The following is a 26,976-nucleotide window of genomic DNA, read 5'->3' as shown; positions in this document are numbered from 1 at the left end:
CGGTCTTTTGGGCTGAGTGATTGTGTGTGTTGATCAGGTGTTTGAATTGTATTGGCGTGTTCTATGGAGCTAGGAGCTAGCAGAGGAGCTAGGAGCTAGCGTAACAAACACATAGGTGTTTTTATGCAGGATTAATTTGTGGCATATTAAATATAAGCCTGGTTGTGTTGTGGCTAATAGAGTATATATATGTCTTGTGTTTATTTACTGTTGTAGTCATTCCCAGCTGAATATCAGGTCACCCCCGGCTCTCACAGCATCTTCCCTATCTGAATCGCTTCCACTCCCCACTAGTCCTTCACTTGCACTTTACTCATCCACAAATCTTTCATCCTCGCTCAAATTAATGGGGAAATTGTCGCTTTCTCGGTCCGAATCTCTCTCACTTCATGCGGCCATCATTGTAAACAATAGGGAACTTTGCGTATATGTTCAATTGACTACGTCACGCTACTTCCGGTAGGGGCAAGCCTTTTTTTTTATCAGATACCAAAAGTTGCGATCTTTATCATCGTTGTTCTATACTAAATCCTTTCAGCAAAAATATGGCAATATCGTGAAATGATCAAGTATGACACATAGAATAGATCTGCTATCCCCGTTTAAATAAAACAAATTCATTTCAGTAGGCCTTTAAGGCACTGGCCAACGAGTGAGTCCAAAAACTACACTATATTGCCAAAAGTATTTGGCGACCCATCGAAATGATGAGAATCAGTCCTAATCACTTGGCCCAGTGTATAAAAACAAGCACTTAGGCATGGAGACTGTTTCTACAAACATTTGTGAAAGAATGGGCCACTCTCAGTGATTTCCAGCGTGGAACTGTCATAGGATGCCACCTGAGGAACAAATCCCGTCGAGAAATGTCCTCACTCCTAAATATTCCAAAGTCAACTTTATTATAAGAAAAGTAAAGAGTTTTTGGAACAACAGCAACTCAGCCACCAAGTGGTAGGCCACGTAAACTGACAGAGAGGGGTCAGCGGATGCTGAAGCGCATAGTGCAAAGACTTTCTGCACAGTCAGTTGCTACAGAGCTCCAAACTTCACGCGACCTTCCAATTTGCCCACGTGCAGTACGCAGAGAGCTGCATGGAATGGGTTTCCATGGCCGTGCAGCTGCATCTAAGCCATACATCACCAAGTCCAATGCAAAGCGTGGGATGCAGTGGTGTAAAGCACGTCGCCACTGGACTCTAGAGCAGTGGAGACGCGTTCTCTGGAGTGACGAGTCACGCTTTTCCATCTGGGAATCTGATGGACCGGTCTGGGTTTGGAGGTTGCCAGGAGAATGCTACATTTCGGACTGCATTTGGTGGAGGAGGAATTATGGTGTGGGGTTGTTTTTCAGGAGTTGGGCTTGGCCCCTTAGTTCCAGTGAAAGGAACTTTGAATGCTCCAGGATACCAAAACATTTTGGACAATTCCAATGGGATGGCACTTCAAGTTCATATGTGAGTAAAGGCAGGTGGCCAAATACTTTTGGCAATATAGTGTATCTTAAAACCTCTAAAGTAAGGCTGCAGCTAACGATTATTTTTCTATCGATTAATCTATAGATTATTTTTTTCGATTAATCGGTTAATCTATAGATTATTTTTTCGATTAATCTATAGATTATTTTTTCCTTTTGCCGATTATTTTTTTATTCAAAATGAAGATGAAAAAATAAATGTAGGCCCGTTTTTTCAAAAGGCATGGCTTTTATTTACAAAAAAAAAGAAGTATGGCCACTCAGTCAACATTGACAACAACATGACTAAATATTCTGTAACAATGTAAACATTTAAAACCTTTAACATTTAACAAAATTAAAAGTAGCTTATTTGCTTTTTAATGTGCAAATATAAAAGTCAACATCCAGTGCAAATCTTAATATTCTGCAATAGTATAAGCATTTCAAAAGTAAAAGTATTGCTTATTTTGCTTTAAAATGTGCAAAAATAAAGATAAACATCCAATACAAAAAAGTGCAAAACGAAATATTCTGTAACAACAGTGTAAACATTTCAACAAAAGTGAAAGTATTGCTTATTTGCTAAAATGTGCAAAAATAAAGATACACATCCAATACAAAAAAGTGCCAATCTAAATATTCTGGAGCACTGTAAACATTAAATATTGCTTTTAAAATGTGCAAAATAAACATCCAGTCCAACACAGTACACAATAACCAATTCTACTCATTCCAGTGAGTGTCTAACAGTTGTAATGAAGAAATGTTAGCATGTCTACATGCTTTGGTTCTTTTCTTGTTTACAATATTCCCAGCAGCTGAAAATAGGCGCTCAGAAGGGGTCGATGTGGCTGGAACTGAGAGCTAATTAGCCTTCACCTCAAGCCAGGATTGCGAGCGAGCTGAGCTGCAGTTTAAGTTTCTAGTAGGTCAACGGGCTCATAGTGATGTTACTAGTAGTTGACTGGGAGGTGTTTATTATCATTTGGGGAGAGTCCGCTGCCTGATGCTCACCTGCTAAACACCTATCTGCTCCACGCTGAAGCGCTGACTACATGCGCTCTGAATACGCACTGCTGATTGGCTGATGATGCTTCGTGTGTACCAATCAGATGGTTGTGTGGGTGGGACAATGCTGCGTGTGTACCAATCAGATGGTTGTGTGGGTGGGACAATGCTGCGTGTGTACCAATCAGATGGTTGTGTGGGTGGGACAATGCTGCGTGTGTACCAATCAGATGGTTGTGTGGGTGGGACAATGCTGCGTGCTGAGACAGAGGCAGACGGAGCAAAGCAGCTTGTTAAGACTTTAGCTTAGAAACTCGTTCGGTACACCCCCGTACCGAACCGAAAGCCCCGTACCGAAACGGTTCAATACAAAACACGTACCGTTACACCCCTAGCAGATACAAATGACACATTCATGTTTTTGTGTAATGATGACAACGTATGCTCGCGCGGACGATTGACTAGTTGATGGTTTTCTTTTCAAATGTTCGTTCATAGCCGTTGTGCTGCTATGATAGGCCATTTCCGCTCGACACAGTGTGCATACAACAACATTATTAGGCCGTTTATTAAAATACTCCCACACTTTTGGCATGCTTTTCCCCCCTCGCTCGCACCGCTCGCATCATCTTCTTTGATCGTCTGCTTTGCGCTTCGCCATGACGGTAGTGTGACGTCATTATGCGACGCGTCGACGCACAAAAACGGCGTCGACGTATTTACGTAACCGATGACGTCGACTACGTCGACGCGTCGTTTCAGCCTTACTCTAAAGGCTTAGTGGCCACATGCGTGGACAGCACCTTTTAGCTCTTATTTCCAAAATTGTGTACACTACTGAATTGGGGTCTTATGGCCGCTCATGTGGACACTTATACTGCCATCTGGGGGTGTCAGAAGAGTATAACATACAATGGAATTTGGAAAAAAAAATTGTAAAAATAAGAATTAGCATGTCACTACACATGAAGTACACGTTTGTGTACTTATGGACTAAGTACATCATATCAAAAGATGATTCTTAGTTTTTATTCTAGTTAGGGTCCAATAAGCCCAAATAGCAAAGATAAATAAAAAAAACATGTAAACAAACAGCTTGGGCCTTAAGAGGTTTTAAGAGGCATCCAAGGACAGGTGTGTCTCATTTGATTGCCAAACAAGGACAGGTGAGAAAGCCAGCTTTCAGACGAGAGTAAAGAAGAAACACAGTTCAGGAAACAAAGGAAAAATAACAAGAACATAAGAGTGCTGGACAAGAACTGAATAACAAAATACAGGAAAACAAGTCACAAACACAAATCTGTCATGAGCGGTCATGACTTAGACAAACTTTAATGATCCACAAGGGAAATTGTTCTAAAATAATTGAATTAATATGAAATAATATATCGTAGGTATTATATATTATATATTTTTTAATAATTGTGTAGTACAACGATGCATTGAAGTGCAACAGTAACAATTTGAACAGAACCTATTTCATTTTTTGTATATTCAAGTCCCTTATTGCCTGAGGTGCAGCATTATTAGTTCCAGCTTGTAGCTCTGATGCCAATCTCTAATAAACAATTGTGACATGCATATCTGCTTGTTTTTATCCAATTATATATTTTTTTTACCAGTAAGGCCAAGTGTTCGCAAACCAGCAACTTAAGCAGCCTTCTCCTTGGTAGCTATTCTGCCATGCCAAAGACTGCACTGTACGTGGGGACCATGATGCAAGGCACACACTTCCTGTTCCTCACTCAATGTGTAACGCATGGGAATTTATTATGCCTCTGTACCGTATTATGGGTACTAAATAGAAAAATCAGATTACAACAACCGTAACACCTCTAGTTAGCTACAATCCAATCCTAAACTGATCAGGAACTTATTGCACTTCACAATTTTAATGATTATTTTTCAATGTTTTAACGCCATTGAGCTGCCACTGACTGGCAATCGACTCATTCTGCTCCTCATTTTTCCTCTGCCTGCTTGTGTGAGAATGGATTTTGTTTTGTCTCGCACTGTTTTAATAATTCAGTCAGCGTAACATAAATACTGTAAACATTATACAATACTGCAGGTTTTTTTTTAACCTTTTTAACCCGGGGGACCAACTTTTCCACGATAGAGACGCCCGAGGCCCACTCAAATATTAACACTGAATTAGTAGTCTTACTCTTGATTTGAACCATATGCAACAATCTAACCTACTTACAGTTCAACAGGATAAAGCTTGTCAAATTATTTTAAAACATTTTGTTAATCACTAAGATTATTATTAGATTATTAGATGAGGCTGATTACAAAAATAAATATTTATCAATTATACTGCAAAATAAATTAAATGAAAGGATTCATACAAATGATGAAAACAGATACATCTAACCCAGGGGTCGGCAACCCAAAATGTTGAAAGAGCCATATTGGACAAAAAATACAAAAAAGTAATCAGTCTGGAGCCGCAAAAAAATGAAAAGCCGTATTTGAGTCTTATAATGAAGGCAACACATGACGTATGTGTCTATATTAGCTATAATAGCCTACTCTCAAAATGACTATGTGTCACAGGCTGACACATATCTTCGTCGACATTTAATATTCATTCAACCAATTTTTACAACACTGAAACGCAAGATTCTCAGAAGTTGAGATAACTCCTCTAAATTACTGGCTTAGAATGCCCCGAGGTATGGATGTGTGTCCAAGTTCAAGGAAATGGCGGGCTGTCTTCTTCGAATGGATTTATACTAAACGAGAAAACGCTGTAGACGTTCATCCCGCAGCACCTGCAGTGACAGAATCGTCCAAAAGATGGCGTCATTGCACAAACAATAACACACCTTTTCAGCGTCTGATGAAATCGATTTGATGAATTAAAAACTATTTGGCCGTTAGCCAACAAAAATCAATAAGATAGTGTGGAGAATGCATATATGTTTAAAGGCCTACTGAAATGAATTTTTTAAATTTAAACGGGGATAGCAGATCCATTCTATGTGTCATACTTGATCATTTCGCGATATTGCCATATTTTTGCTGAAAGGATTTAGGAGAGAACAACGACGATAAAGGTCGCAACTTTTGGTCGCTGATTAAAAAAAGCCTTGCCTATACCGGAAGTAGCGTGACGTCACCGGAGGAAGGACTCCTCACATTTTCCCATTGTTTACAATGCAGCGAGAGAGATTCGGACCGAGATAGCGACGATTACCCCATTAATTTGAGCGAGGATGAAAGATTCGTGGATGAGGAACGTGAGAGTGAAGGACTACAGTGCAGTGCAGGATGTATCTTTTTTTCGCTTCGACCGTAACTTAGGTACAAGGGTTCATTGGATTCCACACTTTCTCCTTTTTCTATTTTGGATCACGGATTTGTATTGTAAACCACCTCGGATACTATATCCTCTTGAAAATGAGAGTCGAGAACGCGAAATGGACATTCACAGTGACTTTTATCTCCACGACAATACATCGGCGAAGCTCTTTAGCCATACTTGCCAACCCTCCCGTTTTCAGCGGGAGAATCCCGGTATTCAGCGCCTCTCCCGACAACCTCCCGGCAGAGATTTTCTCCCGACAAACTCCCGGTATTCAGCCGGAGCTGGAGGCCACGCCCCCTCCAGCTCAATGCGGACCTGAGTGGGGACAGCCGTTCTCACGTCCGCTTTCCCAGCAGCTTGCCTGCCCAATGACATCATAACATCTACGGCTTTTAGAGAGTAGAGTGCACAACAAGGAGAGAGAGTTCTTGGTTTCTTATGTGGGCTTATTGTTAGGCAGTTTCATTAACGTCCTCCCAGCGCGGTAACAACACACAACAACAGCAGTCACGTTTAGTCTACCGTAAAGCAGTTCGTCTGCCATAAACAGCAATGTTGTGACACTCTTAAACAGGACAATACTGCCACCTACTGGATAGCCTGCAGAACACTGAAATTCAAGTATGTCTTTTATTTATATGTATAATAAAATATTTAAAAAAAATATATATAGCTAGAATTCACTGAAAGTCAAGTATTTCATACATATATATATATATATATATATATATATATATATATATATATATATATATATATATATATATATATATATATATATGTATATGTATATATATATATATATATATATATATATATATATATATATATATATATATATATATATATATATATATATATATGAAATACTTGATTTGGTGAATTCTAGCTGTAAATATACCCTCCTCTTAACCACCCCCCACCTCCCGATATTGGAGGTCTCAAGGTTGGCAACTATGTCTTTAGCTACTGAGCTAACGTGATAGCATCGGGCTCAAATGCAGATAGAAACAAAATAAATAAATCCCTGACTGGAAGGATAGACAGAAGATCAACAATACTATTAAACCATGGACATGTAACTACACGGTTAATAATTCCTAGCTTGGCGAAGCTTAACAATGCTGTTGCTAACGACGCCATTGAAGCTAACTTAGCAACGGGACCTCACAGAGCTATGATAAAAACATTAGCGCTCCACCTACGCCAGCCAGCCCTCATCTGCTCATCAACACCCGTGCTGACCTGCGTTCCAGCGATCGACGGAAGGACGAAGGACTTCACCCGATCATCCGTGCGGTCGGCGGCTAGCGTCGGATAGCGCGTCTGCTATCCAAGTCAAAGTCCTCCTGGTTGTGTTGCTACAGCCAGCCGCTGATACACCGATCCCACCTACAACTTTCTTCTTTGCAGTCTTCATTGTTCATTAAACAAATTGCAAAAGATTCACCAACCCAGATGTCCAGAATACTGTGGAATTTTGAGATGAAAACAAAGCTTTTTTGTATTGGATTCAATGGGGTACCAATACTTCTGTTTCATTGATTGACGTCACACGCACTTCATCATATCTAGACGTTTTCAACCGGAGGTTTAGCGGGAAATTTAAAATTGCACTTTATAAGTTAACCCGGCTGTATTGGCATGTGTTGCAATGTTAAGATTTCATCATTGATATATAAACTATCAGACTGCGTGGTTGGTAGTAGTGGGTTTCAGTAGGCCTTTAAGAGTTATTTCTTTATTCATAGTCATGTTTAGAGAAGCTAGTGTTTTTCCATTTGTACTCTTTCCGTGCTTGTGTATTGTGTCCGCAGATGTCTGTGTAGTGTCTTGAGGGATTGGAATGTGGGAGAGATGCATCCCCCTCCTTGTCTAATCAGTCAATCAATCAATCAATCAATCAATGTTTATTTATATAGCCCTAAATCACAATTGTCTCAAATGGCTGCACAAGCCACAACGACATCCTCGGTACAGAGCCCACATACGGGCAAGGAAAAACTCACCCCAGTGGGACGTCAATGTGAATGACTATGAGAAACCTTGGAGAGGACCGCATATGTGGGTAACCCCCCCCCCTCTAGGGGAGACCGAAAGCAATGGATGTTGAGTGGGTCTGACATAATATTGTGAAAGTCCAGTCCACAGTGGATCCAACACATCAGCGAGAGTCCAGTCCATAGTGGGGCCAGCAGGAAACCGTCCCGAGCGGAGACGGGTCAGCAGCTCAGAGATGTCCCCAACCGATGCACAGGTTAGCGGTCCACCCGGGGTCCCGACTCTGAACAGCAAGCACTTCATCCATGGCCACCGGACCTGTGCAACCCCCCCTCCAAGGAAGAGGGGAGCAGAGGAGAAAATAAAAGAAACGGCAGATCAACTGGTCTAAAAAGGGGGTCTATTTAAAGGCTAGAGTATACAAATGAGTTTTAAGATGGGACTTAAATGCTTCTAGTGAGGTAGCATCTCTAACTTTTACCGGGAGGGCATTCCATAGTACTGGAGCCCGAACAGAAAACGCTCTATAGCCCGCAGATTTTTTTTGGGCTCTGGGAATCACTAATAAACCGGAGTTCTTTGAACGCAGATTTCTTGCCGGGACATATGGTACAATACAATCGGCAAGATAGGACGGAGCTAGACCATGTAGTATTTTATACGTAAGTAGTAAAGCCTTAAAGCAGTGGTTCTTAACCTGGGTTTGATCGAACCCTAGGGGTTCGGTGAGTCGAGCTCAGGGGTTCGGCGGAGGTCAAGACACACCCGACTCATCGTGTAAATAAAAACTTCTCCCTATCGGCGTATTATGGATACGGCAACAGCAGAAGTCAGACTGATTTGCAGGTGTGTAATTTGTTGTGAGTTTATGCACTGTGTTGGTTTTGTTCTTTGAACAAGGTGATGTTCATGCACGGTTCATTCTGTGCACCGGTAAAAAAAAACATGGTAACACTTTAGTATGGGGAACATATTCACCATTAATTAGTTGCTTATTAACATGCAAATTAGTAACATATTGGCTCTTAACTAGTCATTATTAAGTACTTATTAATGCCATATACGGCATGGCCTTATTATAACCCTAACCCTCTAATCCTGGCCCTAACTAAGGCTGCAGCTAACGATTATTTTTCTATCGATTAATCTAAAGATTATTTTTTCGATTAATTGGTTAATCTATAGATTTTTTTTTTTTTCGATTAATCTATAGATTATTTTTCCTTTTACCGATTATTTTTTTATTCAAAATGAAGATGAAAAAATAAATGTAGGCCAGTTTTTTCAAAAGGCATGGCTTTTATTTACAAAAAAAAAGAAATATGGCCACTCAGTCAACATTGACAACAACATGACTAAATATTCTGTAACAATGTAAACATTTAAAACTTTTAACCTCTAACAAAATTAAACGTAGCTTATTTGCTTTTTAATGTGCAAATATAAAAGTCAACATCCAGTGCAAATCTTAATATTCTGCAATAGTATAAGCATTTCAAAAGTAAAAGTATTGCTTATTTTGCTTTAAAATGTGCAAAAATAAAGATAAACATCCAATACAAAAAAGTGTAAAACGAAATATTCTGTAACAACAGTGTAAACATTTCAACAAAAGTGAAAGTATTGCTTATTTGCTAAAATGTGCAAAAATAAAGATAAACATCCAATACAAAAAAGTGTCAATCTAAATATTCTGGAGCACTGTAAACATTAAGTATTGCTTTTAAAATGTGCAAAATAAACATCCAGTCCAACACAGTACACAATAACCAATTGTACTCATTCCAGTGAGTGACTAACAGTTGTAATGAAGAAAGGTTAGCATGTCTACATGCTCTGCTTCTTTTCTTGTTTACGATTGGACTGGTCTCCTAAAGCTTTAGTAAAACTTGATAATATTCCTATTTTGTCTTGATAGTCCTTCTTACTCAGCATATATGTCATCTAAAGAATTGGGATTGACCAGTGACTTTAATTCCCTGAGAGGGAAGACTGGTCAGACACAACAATAGCCACACTTTTTAATAAGCCGCAGGGTTCAAATGAAGGAAAAAAAAAGTAGCGGCCTATAGTCCGTCATTGTATTAATATTAAAAACCAAAATTGGGCCACAAACAAAATCTGCAAACAATGTAATGACCGTAAACAAAAGACAAGAAAAAAAAGGAAATCCTCAAATGATGTCCTTCATGGTATCGATCTATATCTGTCATTCACAGGGGAAGAGTCTTTAATGATCTTTGTGGACAAGCGGAAGTTGAGTCGCTCAAGTGAATTGAGTGACACCAACGGCACAGCGGTGCCTCTGGAGGCTCTCCACCAGCTCGCTGCCTCCTACTTCACGGACAGGGAGAGCACCCTGCACAAGCTGCACCACATCCAGATTGCGTCCACTGCCATCAAGGTAAAACAGAAACAAATTACGTCCTGTTTTCAAATGTTGTGTTTGTGAATTGAAACAAATGATACAATCTTCTTTCTGGGGGACAGAAGCTTGCTTTTGTTTTTTTCCTGCCAGCATGGGCTGGGCATGACTGCAGGCTGACTTGGAACTTCTGTGGTGGTTGGAACTGCGGAAATAGTGTATCTTTGATTGGAGCCAAGGAGCGCTCTGTTATCTGATTATAATTATCTGTGGGTGCTCAGGAGTGACTGCCTGTCCTGGGAGCTCAGATTTGTCAATACAGTGACACATTGTGGTCAGTGCACTGGTGTTTTTGTCCTTTTCCTTTTAAAGTCATACACTTTAATCCAGGGGTGTCCAAACTACGGCCACCGGCGTCTTTAAATTGACTCGCGAGATGTCATGTGTTTACTTTAATAAGGAATACTGCCTGCAGGGGGATTGCATTCATTTAAAAGTTTAACATGTGATGGTGCTGCTTTGTCGCCATTTGGTGGACAATGAGTGTTTTTCTTTTATTATGTTATGAATGGATCCATGCCCAGCATTTATTTATATCTCCCAAAACAAACAACCTTCCCTAGTCATGGTGCAAAAAAACAAACCAACACAAAATGTCAACAGACATGGTCACTGAACTTGTGGATATTATAAAAAACGTCCATTCACCATGACAAATTATTGCTAGTCGCGATCAAAATTGTACATACACTTGTAAAGAACATAATGTCATGGCTGTCTTGAGTTTCCAATAATTTCTACAACTCTTATTTTTTTTGTGATAGGGTGATTGGAGCACATACTTGTTGGTCACAAAAAAACATTCATGAAGTTTGCTTCTTTTATGAATTTATTATGGGTCTACTGAAAATGTGACCAAATCTGCTGGGTGAAAAGTATACATACAGCAATGTTAATATTTGATCCCTTGGCAAGTTTCACTGCAATAATGCGCTTTTGGTAGCCATCCACAAGCTTTGGTGGAATTTTTGACCACTCCTCTTGACAAAATTGGTGCAGTTCAGCTAAATTTGTTGGTTTTCTGACATGGACGTGTTTCTTCAGCATTGTCCACACCTTTAAGTCAGGACTTTGGGAAGGCCATTCTAAAACCTTCATTCTAGCCTGATTTAGCCATTCCTTTACCACTTTTGACGTGTGTTTTGGGTCGTTGTCCTGTTGGAACACCCAACTGCGCCCAAGACCCAACCTCCGGGCTGATGATTTGAGGGTGTCCTGAAGAATTTGGAAGTAATCCTCCTTTTTCATTGGAACACCATGCCTACCGTCAAGCATGGTGGTGGTAGTATTATGCTCTGGGCCTGTTTTGCTGCCAATGGAACTGGTGCTTTACAGAGAGTAAATGGGGCAATGAAAAAGGAGGATTACCTCCAAATTCTTCAGGACAACCTAAAATCATCAGCCCGGAGGTTGGGTCTTGGGCGCAGTTGGGTGTTCCAACAGGACAATGACCCCAAACACACGTCAAAAGTGGTAAAGGAATGGCTAAATCAGGCTAGAATAAGGTTTTTAGTATGGCTTTCCCAAAGTCCTGACTTAAACGTGTGGACAATGCTGAAGAAACAAGTCCATGTCAGAAAACCAACAAAGTTAGCTGAACTGCACCAAATTTATCAAGAGGAGTGGTCAAAAATGCAACCAGAAACTTGGATGGCTACCAAAAGCGCCTTATTGCAGTGAAACTTGCCTAGAGACATTATGTTCTTTACAAGTAAAACTTTTGATCGCGACTGTATATATAGTTGCTTTACATTCGTTCGGCCCTCGACCTAATTTTTTTTAGCACAACATGGCCCTCAAGTCAAAAGTTTGGACATCACTGCTCTAACCGATATCACATCAAAATAATTAAGTTTCATAAAAATATGATCAAATCCGTCTTAGTCCCATTTATTTATTCACTAAATTAAAAAAATATATATATTTGCTGTTAAAGCATTATTACCTTCTGTTTTGTCCTGATTGTCCAATTTGGAGAAGTTGTTTTGACTTGGATTCATAATCTTCCATATTGACAGTCATATTCAATAGTTAATTAATGCATTCATTCATAACATTGAAATATATATTTTTTGCATTTGAATTGAAGCTGAGTAGCTCACAAGTATGTAGTTCAGTAAAGTAAAAAAAATGATGGTGGCAGCAAGCACCTGCTATTTTACGTACACCTTGGATTGCTAACTTCTTGGGAATAAAATAAACCTCTTTTTGGCAGGATAGTTTGACACCATTCTTTTGCAGTTGTTTATTGTTTGAAATTAGGGCTGTCAAACAATTAGAATATTTCATTGCGATTATTCACACTTTGTTCATAGGTAACTCAAAATTGAACAGGATTAATCGCAAATAGATACAATTTGTCATCATTAATAAGTGTACCATAGACGGATAATGTCCAAGTTTATTCAAACTATGACTGGACAATTAGTTTGCTTTGATGACATTTTTATTAAACAAATATTATTTTTTAAACCGCTAAAATGGACAAAAACATGACCTGCATAATTTAAATTCCTGCTGTGGGAGCACTTGCATTCAGAAGAGAGGAGCTACACTTCCGTATTTACATACCTGTTTTGTGCATTATTAACACATACTATGGATTGTTACAATCGTGGTTTGATTGTCAAAGATATTTAGTAATGTAATCTGTGATATTTAGACCTGAATAAATTATTCTGATATTCTGTACATTAAGTGTTGTACAAGTTCAGACCTGGGCATTCTGCGGCCCTTTGTACGTCCCTGTCCGGCCCGCGTGAGGCCAATAATAAATTACAAAATAAATTTTAAAAAGTATCTATCTCGAGTGTGCAATACAACGGTGCTACTTTTGTTTTGAAAAGCGTTATTTTTATGAATTCCGTGTGGACGTATGCTCGAGCGCGCAGCGGCAATCACAAATTACAAAATAAATGTTAAAAAACATCTATGTCGTGCGTGCAATACAACTGTGCTGCTTTTATTTTGAAAAGTGTTATTTATGCAGGCCACGCCCCCCTCCACAATCCCCATCAGACACAAATGATTTCTGAACTACTTCATTGCTCCTTTTTTATAAAAAAAAAAATAATTGCACTGCTGTAAAAGCTCACAATTCCAGTCCGATTACCAGAAGCTAGGCAGATAACTTTGGCTAGCTGCTGCCACATTGAGGCAGAGTGAAAGCCAGGGCAAAAAACTCAAAGATGACAGAAAAGTAGAATTGCAATAAGTCAATCAGACTTGCTGGCATCATTTGGTTGAGCCTGTTGCAGACATTTGTAGAGCTGTTGTCATTCGATGAAGTCAATTGATATTTTGCAGACTATTTTTTTATTCTCTTGGTAATAGGAATAAGGGACATATAGCGTCCCTTGACAACTTAATAGAGAGCACATACTTTTGTCTCTATATACTGGACAATTTTGTTTTTTAAAGGGACGGTTGACAACTCTACGTACGCCCACCCATCATGGTGGGTCAGAGTACCACAGCACCTCTCAGTAGGATGTTTCTTAAATGGTCCAAAGTGCTGCCATTGGCGTTAAGTGCTTAAAAACTCCTTAGCTTGCTTGCAGACTAAAATGTTGAGGAAATACTTGCCACAGCCTCGTCTAGTTTCTGCCCTGTATTTGTTCACTGTACTTAAGGGTCAGGACTAAGCACAATGCACTTAAGTTAAAGTACCAATGATTGTCACACACACACACTAGGTGTGGCAAAAGTATTCTCTGCATTTGACCCATCACCCTTGATCACCCCCTGAGAGGTGAGGGGAGCAGTGAGCAGCAGCGGTGGCCGCGCCCGGGAATAATTTTTGGTGATTTAACCCCCAATTCCAAGCCTTGATGCTGAGTGCCAAGCAGGGAAGTAATGGGTCCCATTTTTATAGTCTTTGGTATGACTCGGCCGGGGTTTGTACTCACAACCTACCGATCGCAGGACGGACACGCTAACCACTAGGCCACTGAGTAGGTTAAAACAGGTAAGTTCGCTTGCAGCTGGGAAAGCCTATAGCGGCAGCCTCTTATCAGGTTTCTTCTGCACTGTATTGTATGACCAAGGAATGTGCACATTTTGAGATTTTTTTATCAAGAAATTATTTAAGGATGGTAATCATACAGAAAATACATTACCAACATAGTTTCCATCCATCCATCCATCCATTTGCTACCAATTGTCCATCTCGCGGGGGGCTGGAGCCTATCCCTGGACAGGTCGCCACCTCATCGCAGGGCCAACACAGATGCACAGACAATCAATCACACTCACATTCACACCCTGATTTAATCGACAAATATTCATATGTATTTTAAGTTGTTATATTTCATTTTTTACATATTTTTATCATGACAAGTGAGTACGGGTGTAACAAATTATGTATTTATATTCCTTAAACTCAGTTACATTCATCTGTGCTTGGCAATTTTGCCTTCAGGAAGATAGGTATCAATACGACATCGTTTTCAAAGGAAATCGATCAAATTATCGATACTGGAAAAAGGAAAACGTTGGATTTTAGAACGGCAGACTTTATATGAAGTTTAAGACTTTTAATGATAAGGACTTTAGAATCAGAATCAGAAATACTTTTATAATTCATTAATTAATTTTCAGCACAATCCCATTCAAGAGCAGACAAACATTACAGGGAGACAGAACAGGATCGCTGACGGGTCTGCCAACTTCCGGCGCCCCTTACAAAAAAAGGTAAGAAACAAGGAAACGCTATTCAGTCTGACTAAGCCTGGGAGAGGGGGTCCAGACTGAAGCCAGGGGAAAAAAAACCTCAAAGCTATAGCACACATAAACATGTGTGTAAGAGGGAAACATCAAAGGACATTAAAGACATTAAAAGGGCTGAGCTGATGCAACCAGCCACTTCTACACACAGCCACAAAAGTAAATCAACAACAAAAATACTAAAACATATACACTGTGGTGGCCTCTGCAGTGACACATCAACTGCTGCATGGTAACTCTCAGTCCCAGCAGCTGACGGACGGACGCTAGTTGCACGTTCAAAATAAAACCGCAACATCAAACATTTTTCTCCTCCTACAGCATTGCGCTCTCACACGCACACCGAGACTCCACGGAAGTAAAAGCGATTGAAACGAAGTGAAACAAAGCGATCGGCTCCGTTTACTTGGAGGGAACATTTTCAAAGCAAAGTCCGTGTAGTCGCCCATGTTTTCTCGAGCCTAACGGCACTAGTGGTCATGCGCAGGCGCTGCAGCGCTTCAGTTTTCAGGAAGTAAGAAGTGTTGCCTAAAATGCATTAATAAGTAACGGTTTTTCAGTAATTTAAAAATGTAAACGGTAATACTAACCATCTGGAATTTTACAGTGGTTTATCATTATAACGTTTACCGTTTGTGTTTGTGTTGTGTTTACAACACAACAAATTTCAGCTACAGCATGATTGCAAAAGCCACAACAAATTCAAATGACACAACACAATAATATAAAGCCGCAACACAGCTTTAAGCCACAAAGGACGCGACGCGACTGAAGTGACTGAAGAATTGGTCACACTTTGCTTACTTTTCCAGCTTAGTTCATTGCACCGTTTTCAACTTTCCAACTTAGGAAGCCGGTGAGCCGCTGAAACTTGACCACTGTCACTTCAATTACGTCTTTGTATTGTCAGGTTCGGGCTTATAGTTGTTTTGTTATGGCTTTATGTTGTTGGGTTGTGGCATTTGTATTTGTTGCGGCTTTGGCAATTGTGCTATAGCTGCAAGTTATTGTGTTGTGGCTTCATGTGCAAGATATTTGTGAGACATTTACTGAAAAAGAGGCAAAGGACTATGATAATGCAGTTACTCACTGCATACTTTAGCCCAAGTCGTAATGTGGAGTTTGAAATTTACACGTTAAGTCAAGCAAAACAAAACGAGGGAGAAACAATGGATGCATTCCTTACTAGACTCCGGAAGCTTGCCCAAAATTTGAATTCAGTGACGGAAATAAAGAAATCAAATCACAAATCATACTCAGCTGCAAGTCATCACGGCTCAGGAGGAGAGCGCTAAGAGGCCCAAAGATGACTCTCAAAGACCTACTGGATCTTGCCAGGGCATTCGAAACATCTGAATTGCAAGCTTCTGACATGGAAAACAAAAATAACACCGGAGAGATTGCAGCTTAGCTTGCACAAGTAACAACAGATGGACAGGCTCGCTGCCCCACATATCAAAGATGAACAGTGCACAACAACAGCAACCAAAAACAGCATGCAAAAATTGTGCAGGGGGCACGTTTCCTCACCAGGGAGGACAATCAGCATGCCCAGCAAAAGGTGTTTTGTGCAATGCATGCGGGAAACTCAATCACTATGCTCGTTGCTGTCTCTCACAAGAGGAAACCAAACAAACACACAGCATGCACAAAACAACAGCACGTAACTACCAACAAGTCGGACCAATTTCAACTGATGCAGACAAACTACCTCACGTCTCTGTCAGCCATGTGGCTGCACAAGACTCAAGCACATATGAAGAGTACTTATTTGTCACAAGCACAGCTGGTGGCACACTACCACCAGTCCGACAGCGTGCAACCTGTAGTCCAACCAATTCCTTTCCACATGCAAAAGAAAGTAGAGCAGGAACTGCAACACCTAGAGGATCAGGGCATTATTGAAAAAGTTCATGGCCCAACACCATCGTAGCGACACCAAAACCCAAAAATCAAGACAAAATCAGAGTCTGCATTGGCATGCGCTTGCCCAACACGGCTGTCCAGAGAGAAAGGTAAATATCACCTACAGTAGATGACATCATACACAATCTCAACGGTGCTACTATCTTTTCAAAGCTGGACCTCAATGCAGGATACCATCAACTGGAATTAGCACCTGAATCTAGATACATCACCACATTTTCGACACACGTGGGACTCAGGAGATATAGTACGAAACACATCTTTGGAATATCGTTTTGCGTTTTCCAGCAAACAATTCAAAACGTGCTGCACGGAATACCAGGGGTCAGAAACTTCAGTGACGATATCACCACACCACCAACCGGTCTCCAACAGAATTGTTCTTTGGTCGACCCATGTCAATAAAGCTGCCCTCAATCTTTTACCCCACCAACGACAATGACCTCAGGCAAACTGATGCACTCAGGAAGACCAAAATGAAACTTTATGCAAATGAAAGGAGGAATGTCGTGCACTCACAGTTGAAACAGGGTGATTTCAGAAGGGAACCGGGAAACTGGTCACACCATTCAACCCAGAGCCCTACAAAGTCATCTCAGTGAAAGGAACAATGATCACTGTAAAAAGACAGGAACATGAAGTCACCAGGCACAGGTTCAAGCTTCTCAACTACCAGCCAGTTGTCCCACTGAATTGTGACAGTGACAACAGTGAGGATGATGATGAGGACAGTACCGGTGATCAGGTTCACAACCAGGATCAACGACAACAACTTTGATTAAGACCAAAGGGGATACCCTGTCAAAGCAGACGGACGACTCCCAAGGAGACTCTTGGACTGAATCAACCCTTGAATTTCTATTGTCTTCTGTATACTAATGTCATGATTAATTTGTTATCCATTTCAAATATTTGTGTTGTATTGTGTGAAAGCTTAAGGTGGCAAAATCTTTAGTTTGACTTAAGTTAAGTTTCATTCTACATTCCTCATTTTTTCAGACATTTAATGTGAAAGAAAAGGAGGGATGTTATGTTGTGGAAATGGGCACGGCCCCTTTAAGAGACTGAAATCTCCAGTGTCTTGCGGTTCCAGGAAGTTAGACGTTGATAGCCCAGAGGGCGCTAGTAGTGCCAGCTTAGGTACAACTGAGTAGGATTGATGTGTTAAGTTGTTCATTGGGGGGAGACAAAGACAGCCTCTACGCGGCCTCCCCCAGGTTCAGCTTACAGGTTCAAAAATACTACAAAAGCGAAACTATTGTCTTTACCACATCTGCAGACCGCAAAAAGCCAAGGTGGTTTAGTATTACTGCAGCTCAACGTGGAAGGCCTTACCACCGCTAAACTCAACGTCATCGAACAGATCACCTATAGTTCTACTGCAGGAGACTCACATTAAAAACAATAACTTCCTGAAGCTCCCAGGGTACACCTTGGCTGGTCACACCGCCGACAAACATCACAGCATAGCTACATTTGTTCGTAACGACATGGCTTGGTTAGCCATAGCACAGTCCACAAACGATGCAGAGGTAGAATGGATTGCAACTAAAGTGCAAGACACCGCCATGGTCAACATCTACAAGCCGCCTCCGAGTAGGTTCGTCCCAACATCTCTGCCAGATGTCCCAGCCCCCGCCAGGTATGCTGGTGATTTCAACAGCCAGCACACAGACTGGGGCTACAGCAGCTCCAACGCTGATGGTGAATTCCTGGTAGAATGGGCCTTGGCCACCGATGCAACACTCCTATACGACCCAAAGGAGCCACACCAACCCGGACCTGGGCTTTGCAAAATGTCGCGACAACTAACCGCTACCAGTAAGACGCATTCTGGACAAATTCCCCCAATTGCACCACCGACCATCACTCATGACCATTCCATCTCTGGTCCAGCCTGTGGAAGGGAAGGATGTGAGGAGGTGGAACTTTCGGAAAGCAAACTGGGTAGGCTTCACACAGCAAGTGACTATGCGTCATACTGCAAGATGATGCTGGCTGCAGCCAAGAAGAACATCCCCCGCGGCGTACGCAAAACCTATGTACCCTGCTGGGATGACGGATGTGAAGATCTACTTTGCGCACACACAGAATCACAATCTAGCGACGACAGGGATATAGCAGCGAACAACTTAATCTGCAGACTAAATGAGAAACGCAGGCAAAGATGGACGGAGACAGTGGAAAAAATCGACTTCTCACACTCTAGCCGTCGGGCGTGGCAGACCATGAACAAGCTGATGGGCAGGTCGACAACCCCAGCACAATGTCCCATCACTGCAAATTCCATCACATCACTATTGCTGAACAACGGCCGCTTCCCCAATGCAGACAAGGACTTCACCAGAAGAACATCGACAAGAGTCCATGATCTACCACAGTGCACCGGGCTGTGATCTCAACCTATCCCACAATTTCACAACAGAAGAAATCGGGCAGGCCATCCAATGGCTGAAAATGGGTAAGGCACCAGACATTGACGGCAAGAAGGCAACCGTCTGGCTGTGCTCCTTCCTCTCCATGTGTCTCCGATGTCTGAAGCTGCCAAAGATCTGGCGCCGTGCCAAGGTGATCACTCTGCCGAAGCCAAACAAGCCTGGTGATGACCCCAAGGGATACTGACCCATCTCACTGCTGTGCATTCCATATAAGACCTTGGAACGCCTCCTCCATATGCACGTCTCAACCCAGTGATCAACCCCCAGCTGCCTAAGAGCAGGCTGGCTTCCTAAGCGGTAGGACCAGGTGACCCTTCTGTGTCAAGACATAGAGGACAGCTTCCAGGCAGGGGAGAAGGCTGGCATCTTGGACCTCACAGCTGCATACGATACTGTCTGGATGCGTGGGCTACATATGAAACTTCTGGAAACCATCCCAGACAAACATATGGTGAGCTTCATCATGTAGATAAAGAGCAACCGCAGCTTCTGGCTACACACGAGCAATGGCCTATGAAGCAGGGTGAAGAAACTTAATAATGGCGTCTCACTGGGGCTCAGTGCTGGCACCAATGCTGTTCAACATCTATATCCATGACCTGCCTGCAACTCAGTGAAAGAAGTATGGCTATGCAGATGATCTGACCAACCTAGTAAGCCATCCTGGGAAGCAGCAGAACAGGGCGTCTCTGAGGACATGAACATCCTGTCCTCATACCTGAGGAACTTGCATCTCAAGCTCAACATGGGTAAGACAACATCTTCAATGTTCCACCTCAACAACATGGAAGCAGCCTGTGAGATGAACATCATGGTGGATAATGCCCGGTTACAGTCCCAGCCCGTTCCCACGTACCTCGGTGTGAAGCTTGACAGAACACTGACATTCAAAAAACACCTGGACAGTGCCAAGGCAAAGACAAGTGCCCGTGCCGCCCTAATACGTCACCTAGCCGGCACCACATGGGGAGCCACGACGAAGACACTGCACATGTCCACGCTGGCCCTGGTGTTCTCAGCTGCCGAGTACTGTGCCCCGGTTTGGTGCCGTATCCCCCATGTAAAAAAAGTTGGATGTCGCCCTCAACAGCGCCCTCCGGACCGTCTCCGGGTGCCTGCGAGGGATCCCAGTAAACCAACTGCCCGTCCTCGCTGGCATCGCCCCGGCAAACATCAGACGAGAAACAGCCACACTGGCCCTCTCCCGAAAGGCACAGACCACCAAATCCCACCTGCACCGTAAGATCATCACAGATCATCAGGTGACGATCGCTAACTTTATTCAGCTGAGCTATAACCTGCTACGCATAGGGTGATACCTACTCAGTGGCCTAGTGGTTAGAGTGTCTGCCCTGAGATCGGTAGGTTGTGAGTTCAAACCCCGGCAGAGTCATACCAAAGACTATAACAATGGGACCCATTGCCTCCCTGCTTGACACTCAGCATCAAGGGTTGGAATTGGGGGTTAAATCACCAAAAATGATTCCCGGGCACAGCCACCGCTGCTGCTCACTGCTCCCCTCACCTCCCAGGGGGTGATCAAGAGTGATGGGTCAAATGCAGAGAATAATTTCGCCACACCTTGTGTGTGTGTGAAAATCATTGGTACTTTAATTTTAACTTTGATTGAAAGTTGCAGTTTTAGTCTTCACAGTATATCTGCCATGTAATTCCATTTCTGTAAATTAAGAACATTGTTGGGATGGTGCAACATTTGCAATTTAATGTACATTTTAAAACAATCTAAACTATTAGTTGCTTCATTGACGAGGTGCCAACTGTCAGTTAGGGTTGGCTCCAACTCTCTTTGACCTTGCCCAGGATTCAAAGATTATACAGTTTAGCATAGATTGTGGATTAATGGGCCAATGGATTTTGCAGCACTCAAGGTCTTCGGGATTACTAGTGGTATGTTTCGACATTTGAACTACTCTAACTGATGGCACTAAAAAAAACAAAGCTCAAATTTGATGTACATTTCTAGTACATATGACTGTTGAAAACATTGCTGTTTTGACCTATGGTGGGAGAATGACAAGAAGCATCATTTTTCTTGTGTAGATAGGAGTAGAAATCTGTAAAAAGCAGAGAGGCCTACCAAGGAAGAGATAAAGTGAGCGTTATTGTTTGCTCATCGCTTATGTGTTTATTCATTGGCTTGAAAGGCAAACGTCTAACTTTGCATATCAAGATATGCTTGTGTATGTAAATATGACTGCGCAGCTTATACTATTTAATGCCTTCGGGGTGTGTTCATTCATCACTCTGTCAGTTCTTATCACGCAGAATGAATCAAATTGGCTGAGTTTGCCCTTTGCTCTGCAGACTGAATTCTCATTGTGTTCCCTTGCATTCATTTAATGTGTTTACCTTCTTTCTGTCAACAAAAAAATCAGCATCACAAAATCCGTCCGTCCATCCGTTTTCTACAGCTTGTCCAATGTCCGACAATATTGGCCTAATGTTTGTGTCTTCCGTGAGCCCGTTTGAACATTTGAGTTCTTCTAAAGATGAGGCATTTTCTTCCAGTTCACTGGATTGTGCTGTTGCAGTATAATCAACATCAGAATTAAAGCTGACAGTTTAGATTTTTTGGAAAGCAAAAACATTTACTCAGGCGCCAACTTTTCAAAACACAGTAAATCCTAACAAGGATCTACAATATTCTCCATAATATCTCTCTGTTTATAAGAAAATGAATAATGACCACATTTCAGTGAAATGCTTTTTCTTAGACAGTGGCAAGATTTGGGGCACTTGTTCTGAAGCATCCCGATAAAATGTGCTTTATTGGGATTGAATAAAATTAATTATGTATGATCAGTGTCAGAGCTTGGTTCGCATTGCCGGCAGTAAGACGGACCCGTTTCCAGTGAGGGTTGGACTCCGCCAAGGGTGCTCTTTGTCACCGATTCTGTTTATAATTTTTATGGACAGAATTGCTTGGTGCAGTCAGGGCATTGAGGGGATCCGGTTTGGTGGCTGCAGGATTAGGTCTCTGCTTTTTTGCAGATGATGAGGTCCTGATGGCTTCATCTGGCCAGGATCTTCAGCTCTCACTGGATCGGTTCGCAGCCGAGTGTGAAGCGACTAGGATGAGAATCAGCACCTCCAAGTCCGAGTCCATGGTTCTCGCCTGGGAAAGGGTGAAGTGCCATCTCCGAGTTGGGGAGGAGACCCTGCCCCAAGTGGAGGAGTTCAAGTACCTCGGAGTCTTGTTCACGAGTGAGGGAAGAGTGGATCATGAGATCGACAGGCGGATCGGTGCGGCGTCTTCAGTAACGCGGACGCTGTATCGATCCGTTGTGGTGAAGAAGGAGCTGAGCCGGAAGGCAAAGCTCTCAATTTACCGGTCGATCTACGTTCCCATCCTCACCTATGGTCATGATCTTTGGGTTATGACTGAAAGGACAAGATCACGGGTACAAGCGGCCGAAATGTGTTTCTTCCGCCGGGTGGCAGATCGGTGCGGCGTCTTCAGTAATGCGGACGCTATATCGATCCGTTGTGGTGAAGAAGGAGCTGAGCCGGAAGGCAAAGCTCTCAATTTACCGGTCGATCTACGTTCCCTCCCTCACCTATGGTCATGATCTTTGGGTTATGACCAAAAGGACAAGATCACGGCTACAAGCGGCCAAAACAACTTTCCTCCGCCGGCTGGCGGGTCTCTCCCTTAGAGATAGGGTGAGAAGCTCTGTCATCCGGGAGGAGCTCAAAGTAAAGCCGCTGCTCCTCCACATCGAGAGGAGCCAGATGAGGTGGTTCGGGCGTCTGGTCTGAATGCCACCCGAACGCCTCCCTAGGGAGGTGTTTAGGGCACGTCTGACCGACAGTATGACCAAAAGGACAAGATCACGGGTACAAGCAGCCAAAATTTGTTTCCTCCACCGGGTGGCGGATCGGTGCAGCGTCTTCAGTAATGCGGACGCTATATTGATCTGTTGTGGTGAAGAAGGAGCTGAGCCGGAATGCAAAGCTCTCAATTTACCGGTCGATCTACATTCCCATCCTCACCTATGGTCATGATCTTTGGGTTATGACCGAAAGGACAAGATCACGGGTACAAGCGGCCGAAATTTGTTTCTTCCGCTGGGTGGCGGATCGGTGCGGTGTCTTCAGTAATGCGGACGCTGTATCGATCCGTTGTGGTGAAGAAGGAGCTGAACCGGAAGGCAAAGCTCTCAATTTACCGGTCGATCCACATTCCCATCCTCACCTATGGTCATAATCTTTGGGTTATGACCGAAAGGATAAGATCACGGGTACAAGCGGCCAAAATTTGTTTCCTCCGCCGGGTGGCGGATCGGTGCAGCGTCTTCAGTAATGCGGATGAAGAAGGAGCTGAGCCGGAAGACAAAGCTCTCAATTTACCGGTCGATCTACGTTCCCATCCTCACCTATGGTCATGATCTTTGGGTTATGACCAAAAGGACAAGATCACGGGTACAAGCGGCCAAAACAACTTTCCTCCGCCGGCTGGCGGGTCTCTCCCTTAGAGATAGGGTGAGATGCTCTGTCATCCGGGAGGAGCTCAAAGTAAAGCCGCTGCTCCTCCACATCGAGAGGAGCCAGATGAGGTAGTTCTGGCGTCTGGTCTGGATGCCACCCGAACGCCTCCCTAGGGAGGTGTTTAGGGCACGTCTGACCGACAGGAGGCCACGAGGAAGACCCAGGACATGTTGGGAAGTCTATGTCTCCCGGCGGGCCTGGGCACGCCTCGGGATCCCCCGGGAGGAGCTGAACGAAGTTGCTGGGGAGAGGGAAGTCTGGGCTTCTCTGCTTAGGCTGCTGCCCCCTCGACCCGACCTCGGATAAGCGGAAGAAAATGAATGGATGGATGGATGAATGAACTAATTGTATAATATTTACTTGTATGAAAAGATCTTGGTGTTTTTTAAACTAAATGCAGTGTGTGTTTCCGAGTAGTATTTTCGACATTCGACTATTTTAACTTGTGGTGTCCCTATAGATCGGCCATTGATCATTATGGACCAATTTCCGTGGAAAAGTATGTTTGCCGATCAATTTCTTTCAATGCTGATCCCAAAAAAAGATCTCCCGGCTTACAGTCGGCTAGCAGCTAACTGTGTATGCAGGGTATCCACGGGGTTTAAAACAATCTTAAAAAGTCTTATTATGTCTAAAATTATCCTAAAATATCATAAAAGGTCTTCAACTCTATTGGAGTGTTATGTGGGTAAAATGGTGCCAATTGTCAAAGTAGATCAATATGAGATGTTAACTAGTGAAATCATATTATTACATACATTAAGCACATACTCTGTGTTCGTAGTGTACTCACAGCAGTAAAACTATAAAAAAATCAAAAAACATAATTGTCATAGATTACAAACCCCGTTTCCATATGAGTTGGGAAATTGTGTTAGATGTAAATATAAACGGAATACAATGATTTGCAAATCATTTTCAACCCATATTCAGTTGAATATGCTACAAAGACAACATATTTGATGTTCAAACTGATAAACATTTTTTTTTTGCAAATAATCATTAACTTTAGAATTTGATGCCAGCAACACGTGACAAAGAAGTTGGGAAAGGTGGCAATAAATACTGATAAAGTTGAGGAATGCTCATCAAACACTTATTTGGAACATCCCACAGGTGAACAGGCAAATTGGGAACAGGTGGGTGCCATGATTGGGTATAAAAGTAGATTCCATGAAATACTCAGTCATTCACAAACAAGGATGGGGCGAGGGTCACCACTTTGTCAACAAATGCGTGAGCAAATTGTTGAACAGTTTAAGAAAAAGCTTTCTCAACCAGCTATTGCAAGGAATTTAGGGATTTCACCATCTACGGTCCGTAATATCATCAAAGGGTTCAGAGAATCTGGAGAAATCACTGCACGTAAGCAGCTAAGCCCGTGACCTTCGATCCCTCAGGCTGTACTGCATCAACAAGCGACATCAGTGTGTAAAGGATATCACCACATGGGCTCAGGAACACTTCAGAAAACCACTGTCAGTAACTACAATTGGTCGCTACATCTGTAAGTGCAAGTTAAAACTCTCCTATGCAAGGCGAAAACCGTTTATCAACAACACCCAGAAACGCCGTCGGCTTCGCTGGGCACTAGCTCATCTAAGATGGACTGATACAAAGTGAAAAAGTGTTCTGTGGTCTGACGAGTCCACATTTCAAATAGTTTTTGGAAACTGTGGACGTTGTGTCCTCTGGACCAAAGAGGAAAAGAACCATTCGGATTGTTATAGGCGCAAAGTTGAAAAGCCAGCATCTGTGATGGTATGGGGGTGTATTAGTGCCCAATACATGGGTAACTTACACATCTGTGAAGGCGCCATTAATGCTGAAAGGTACATACAGGTTTTGGAGCAACATATGTTGCCATCCAAGCAACGTTATCATGGACGCCCCTGCTTATTTCAGCAAGACAATGCCAAGCCACGTGTCACAACAGCGTGGCTTCATAGTAAAAGAGTGCGGGTACTAGACTGGCCTGCCTGTAGTCCAGACCTGTCTCCCATTGAAAAGCCTAAAATAGCACAACGGAGACCCCCGGACTGTTGAACAACTTAAGCTGTACATCAAGCAAGAATGGGAAATAATTCCACCTGAGAAGCTTCAAAAATGTGTCTCCTCAGTTCCCAAATGTTTACTGAGTGTTGTTAAAAGGAAAGGCCATGTAACACAGTGGTGAACATGCCTTTTCCCAACTACTTTGGCACGTGTTGCAGCCATGAAACTCTAAGTTTATTATTATTTGAAAAAAAAAAAAATAAGTTTATGAGTTTGAACATCAAATATCTTGTCTTTGTAGTGCATTCAATTGAATATGGGTTGTAAAGGATTTGCATATGGAAACGGGGTTTGTTTTTCTCTCATTTATTCCAATAATTTTAGGTCACCTTCTCATGCCTCATTTCTTCTCCAAGTTTATACAGCGACTGACATTAAAAGCTATAAAGGTTGTCTAGTGTTTGCACTCAGTTTATGGTTGGGTGAGGAAAGCGAGGAACATTTGTAATTGTCATCGTGCCATGCTTAAATAAAAACTAGTTATTTTTTCATGAGCAATATGTTTTCAAAAAAGTCACAAAAAACAGGTAAAAATGTATTCATACACACCAGATACAAAATGAGCGGAGCGAATTTGAATGTTATCCACATTATTCACATCCAAATTCTGTTTGAGGCTTGCAAGACATAATCGCCTTAATTCTTTTAAGACAATCGCTCTGTCTGCACTCTGTTTTTTTTTCACAACTTTGTGCAGATACATTAGTACTGTACATGTTTTTATCTGTTTGCTCAATTCTGACAGCCGCAAAAACACTGCATAAGTTACCCATTTAGCTTCAGCAGATATGCTAACTGTCCCTTTTTACAGACAATGTTTAGTTTAGTTTAGTTTATTAAGGATCCCCATTAGTCTACACCGCAGTGGAGACTATTCTTCCTGGGGTCCAGGCAAAAACATCACACAATCACAAAACAAAAGATTAAAATGCAGTACAACATGATCAAATAATAACATGTTGTAATACAAAAATAGCAACAACAAAGAACCAAAAAAATAATAATAACTTCGAGTTTACATAATATTGTTCATAACAAAGATAAAAAGAGCAATATAAAAATATATATATATATATTTTTGCAAAAAAAATAATAAAATAAAACAAAGAACCAATGG

General features: G+C 42.1%; 1 protein-coding gene across 1 annotated transcript in view; it reads left to right on the top strand.

The window, feature by feature from the left end:
• Positions 1–26,976, top strand: part of LOC133634930 (BMP/retinoic acid-inducible neural-specific protein 3-like) — a 261,185-nt gene that overhangs the window by 108,031 nt on the left and 126,178 nt on the right. Inside the window, exon 4 of the mRNA XM_062027587.1 lies at positions 10,001–10,185. Coding sequence (XP_061883571.1) covers positions 10,001–10,185 — 185 coding nt within the window. The remainder of the gene's footprint in view (positions 1–10,000; positions 10,186–26,976) is intronic.

This window comes from Entelurus aequoreus, linkage group LG19 (genome assembly GCF_033978785.1).
Source record: "Entelurus aequoreus isolate RoL-2023_Sb linkage group LG19, RoL_Eaeq_v1.1, whole genome shotgun sequence".
Taxonomy (NCBI): Eukaryota; Metazoa; Chordata; class Actinopteri; order Syngnathiformes; family Syngnathidae; genus Entelurus; species Entelurus aequoreus.
This window is presented reverse-complemented; position numbering and strand designations above follow the sequence as displayed.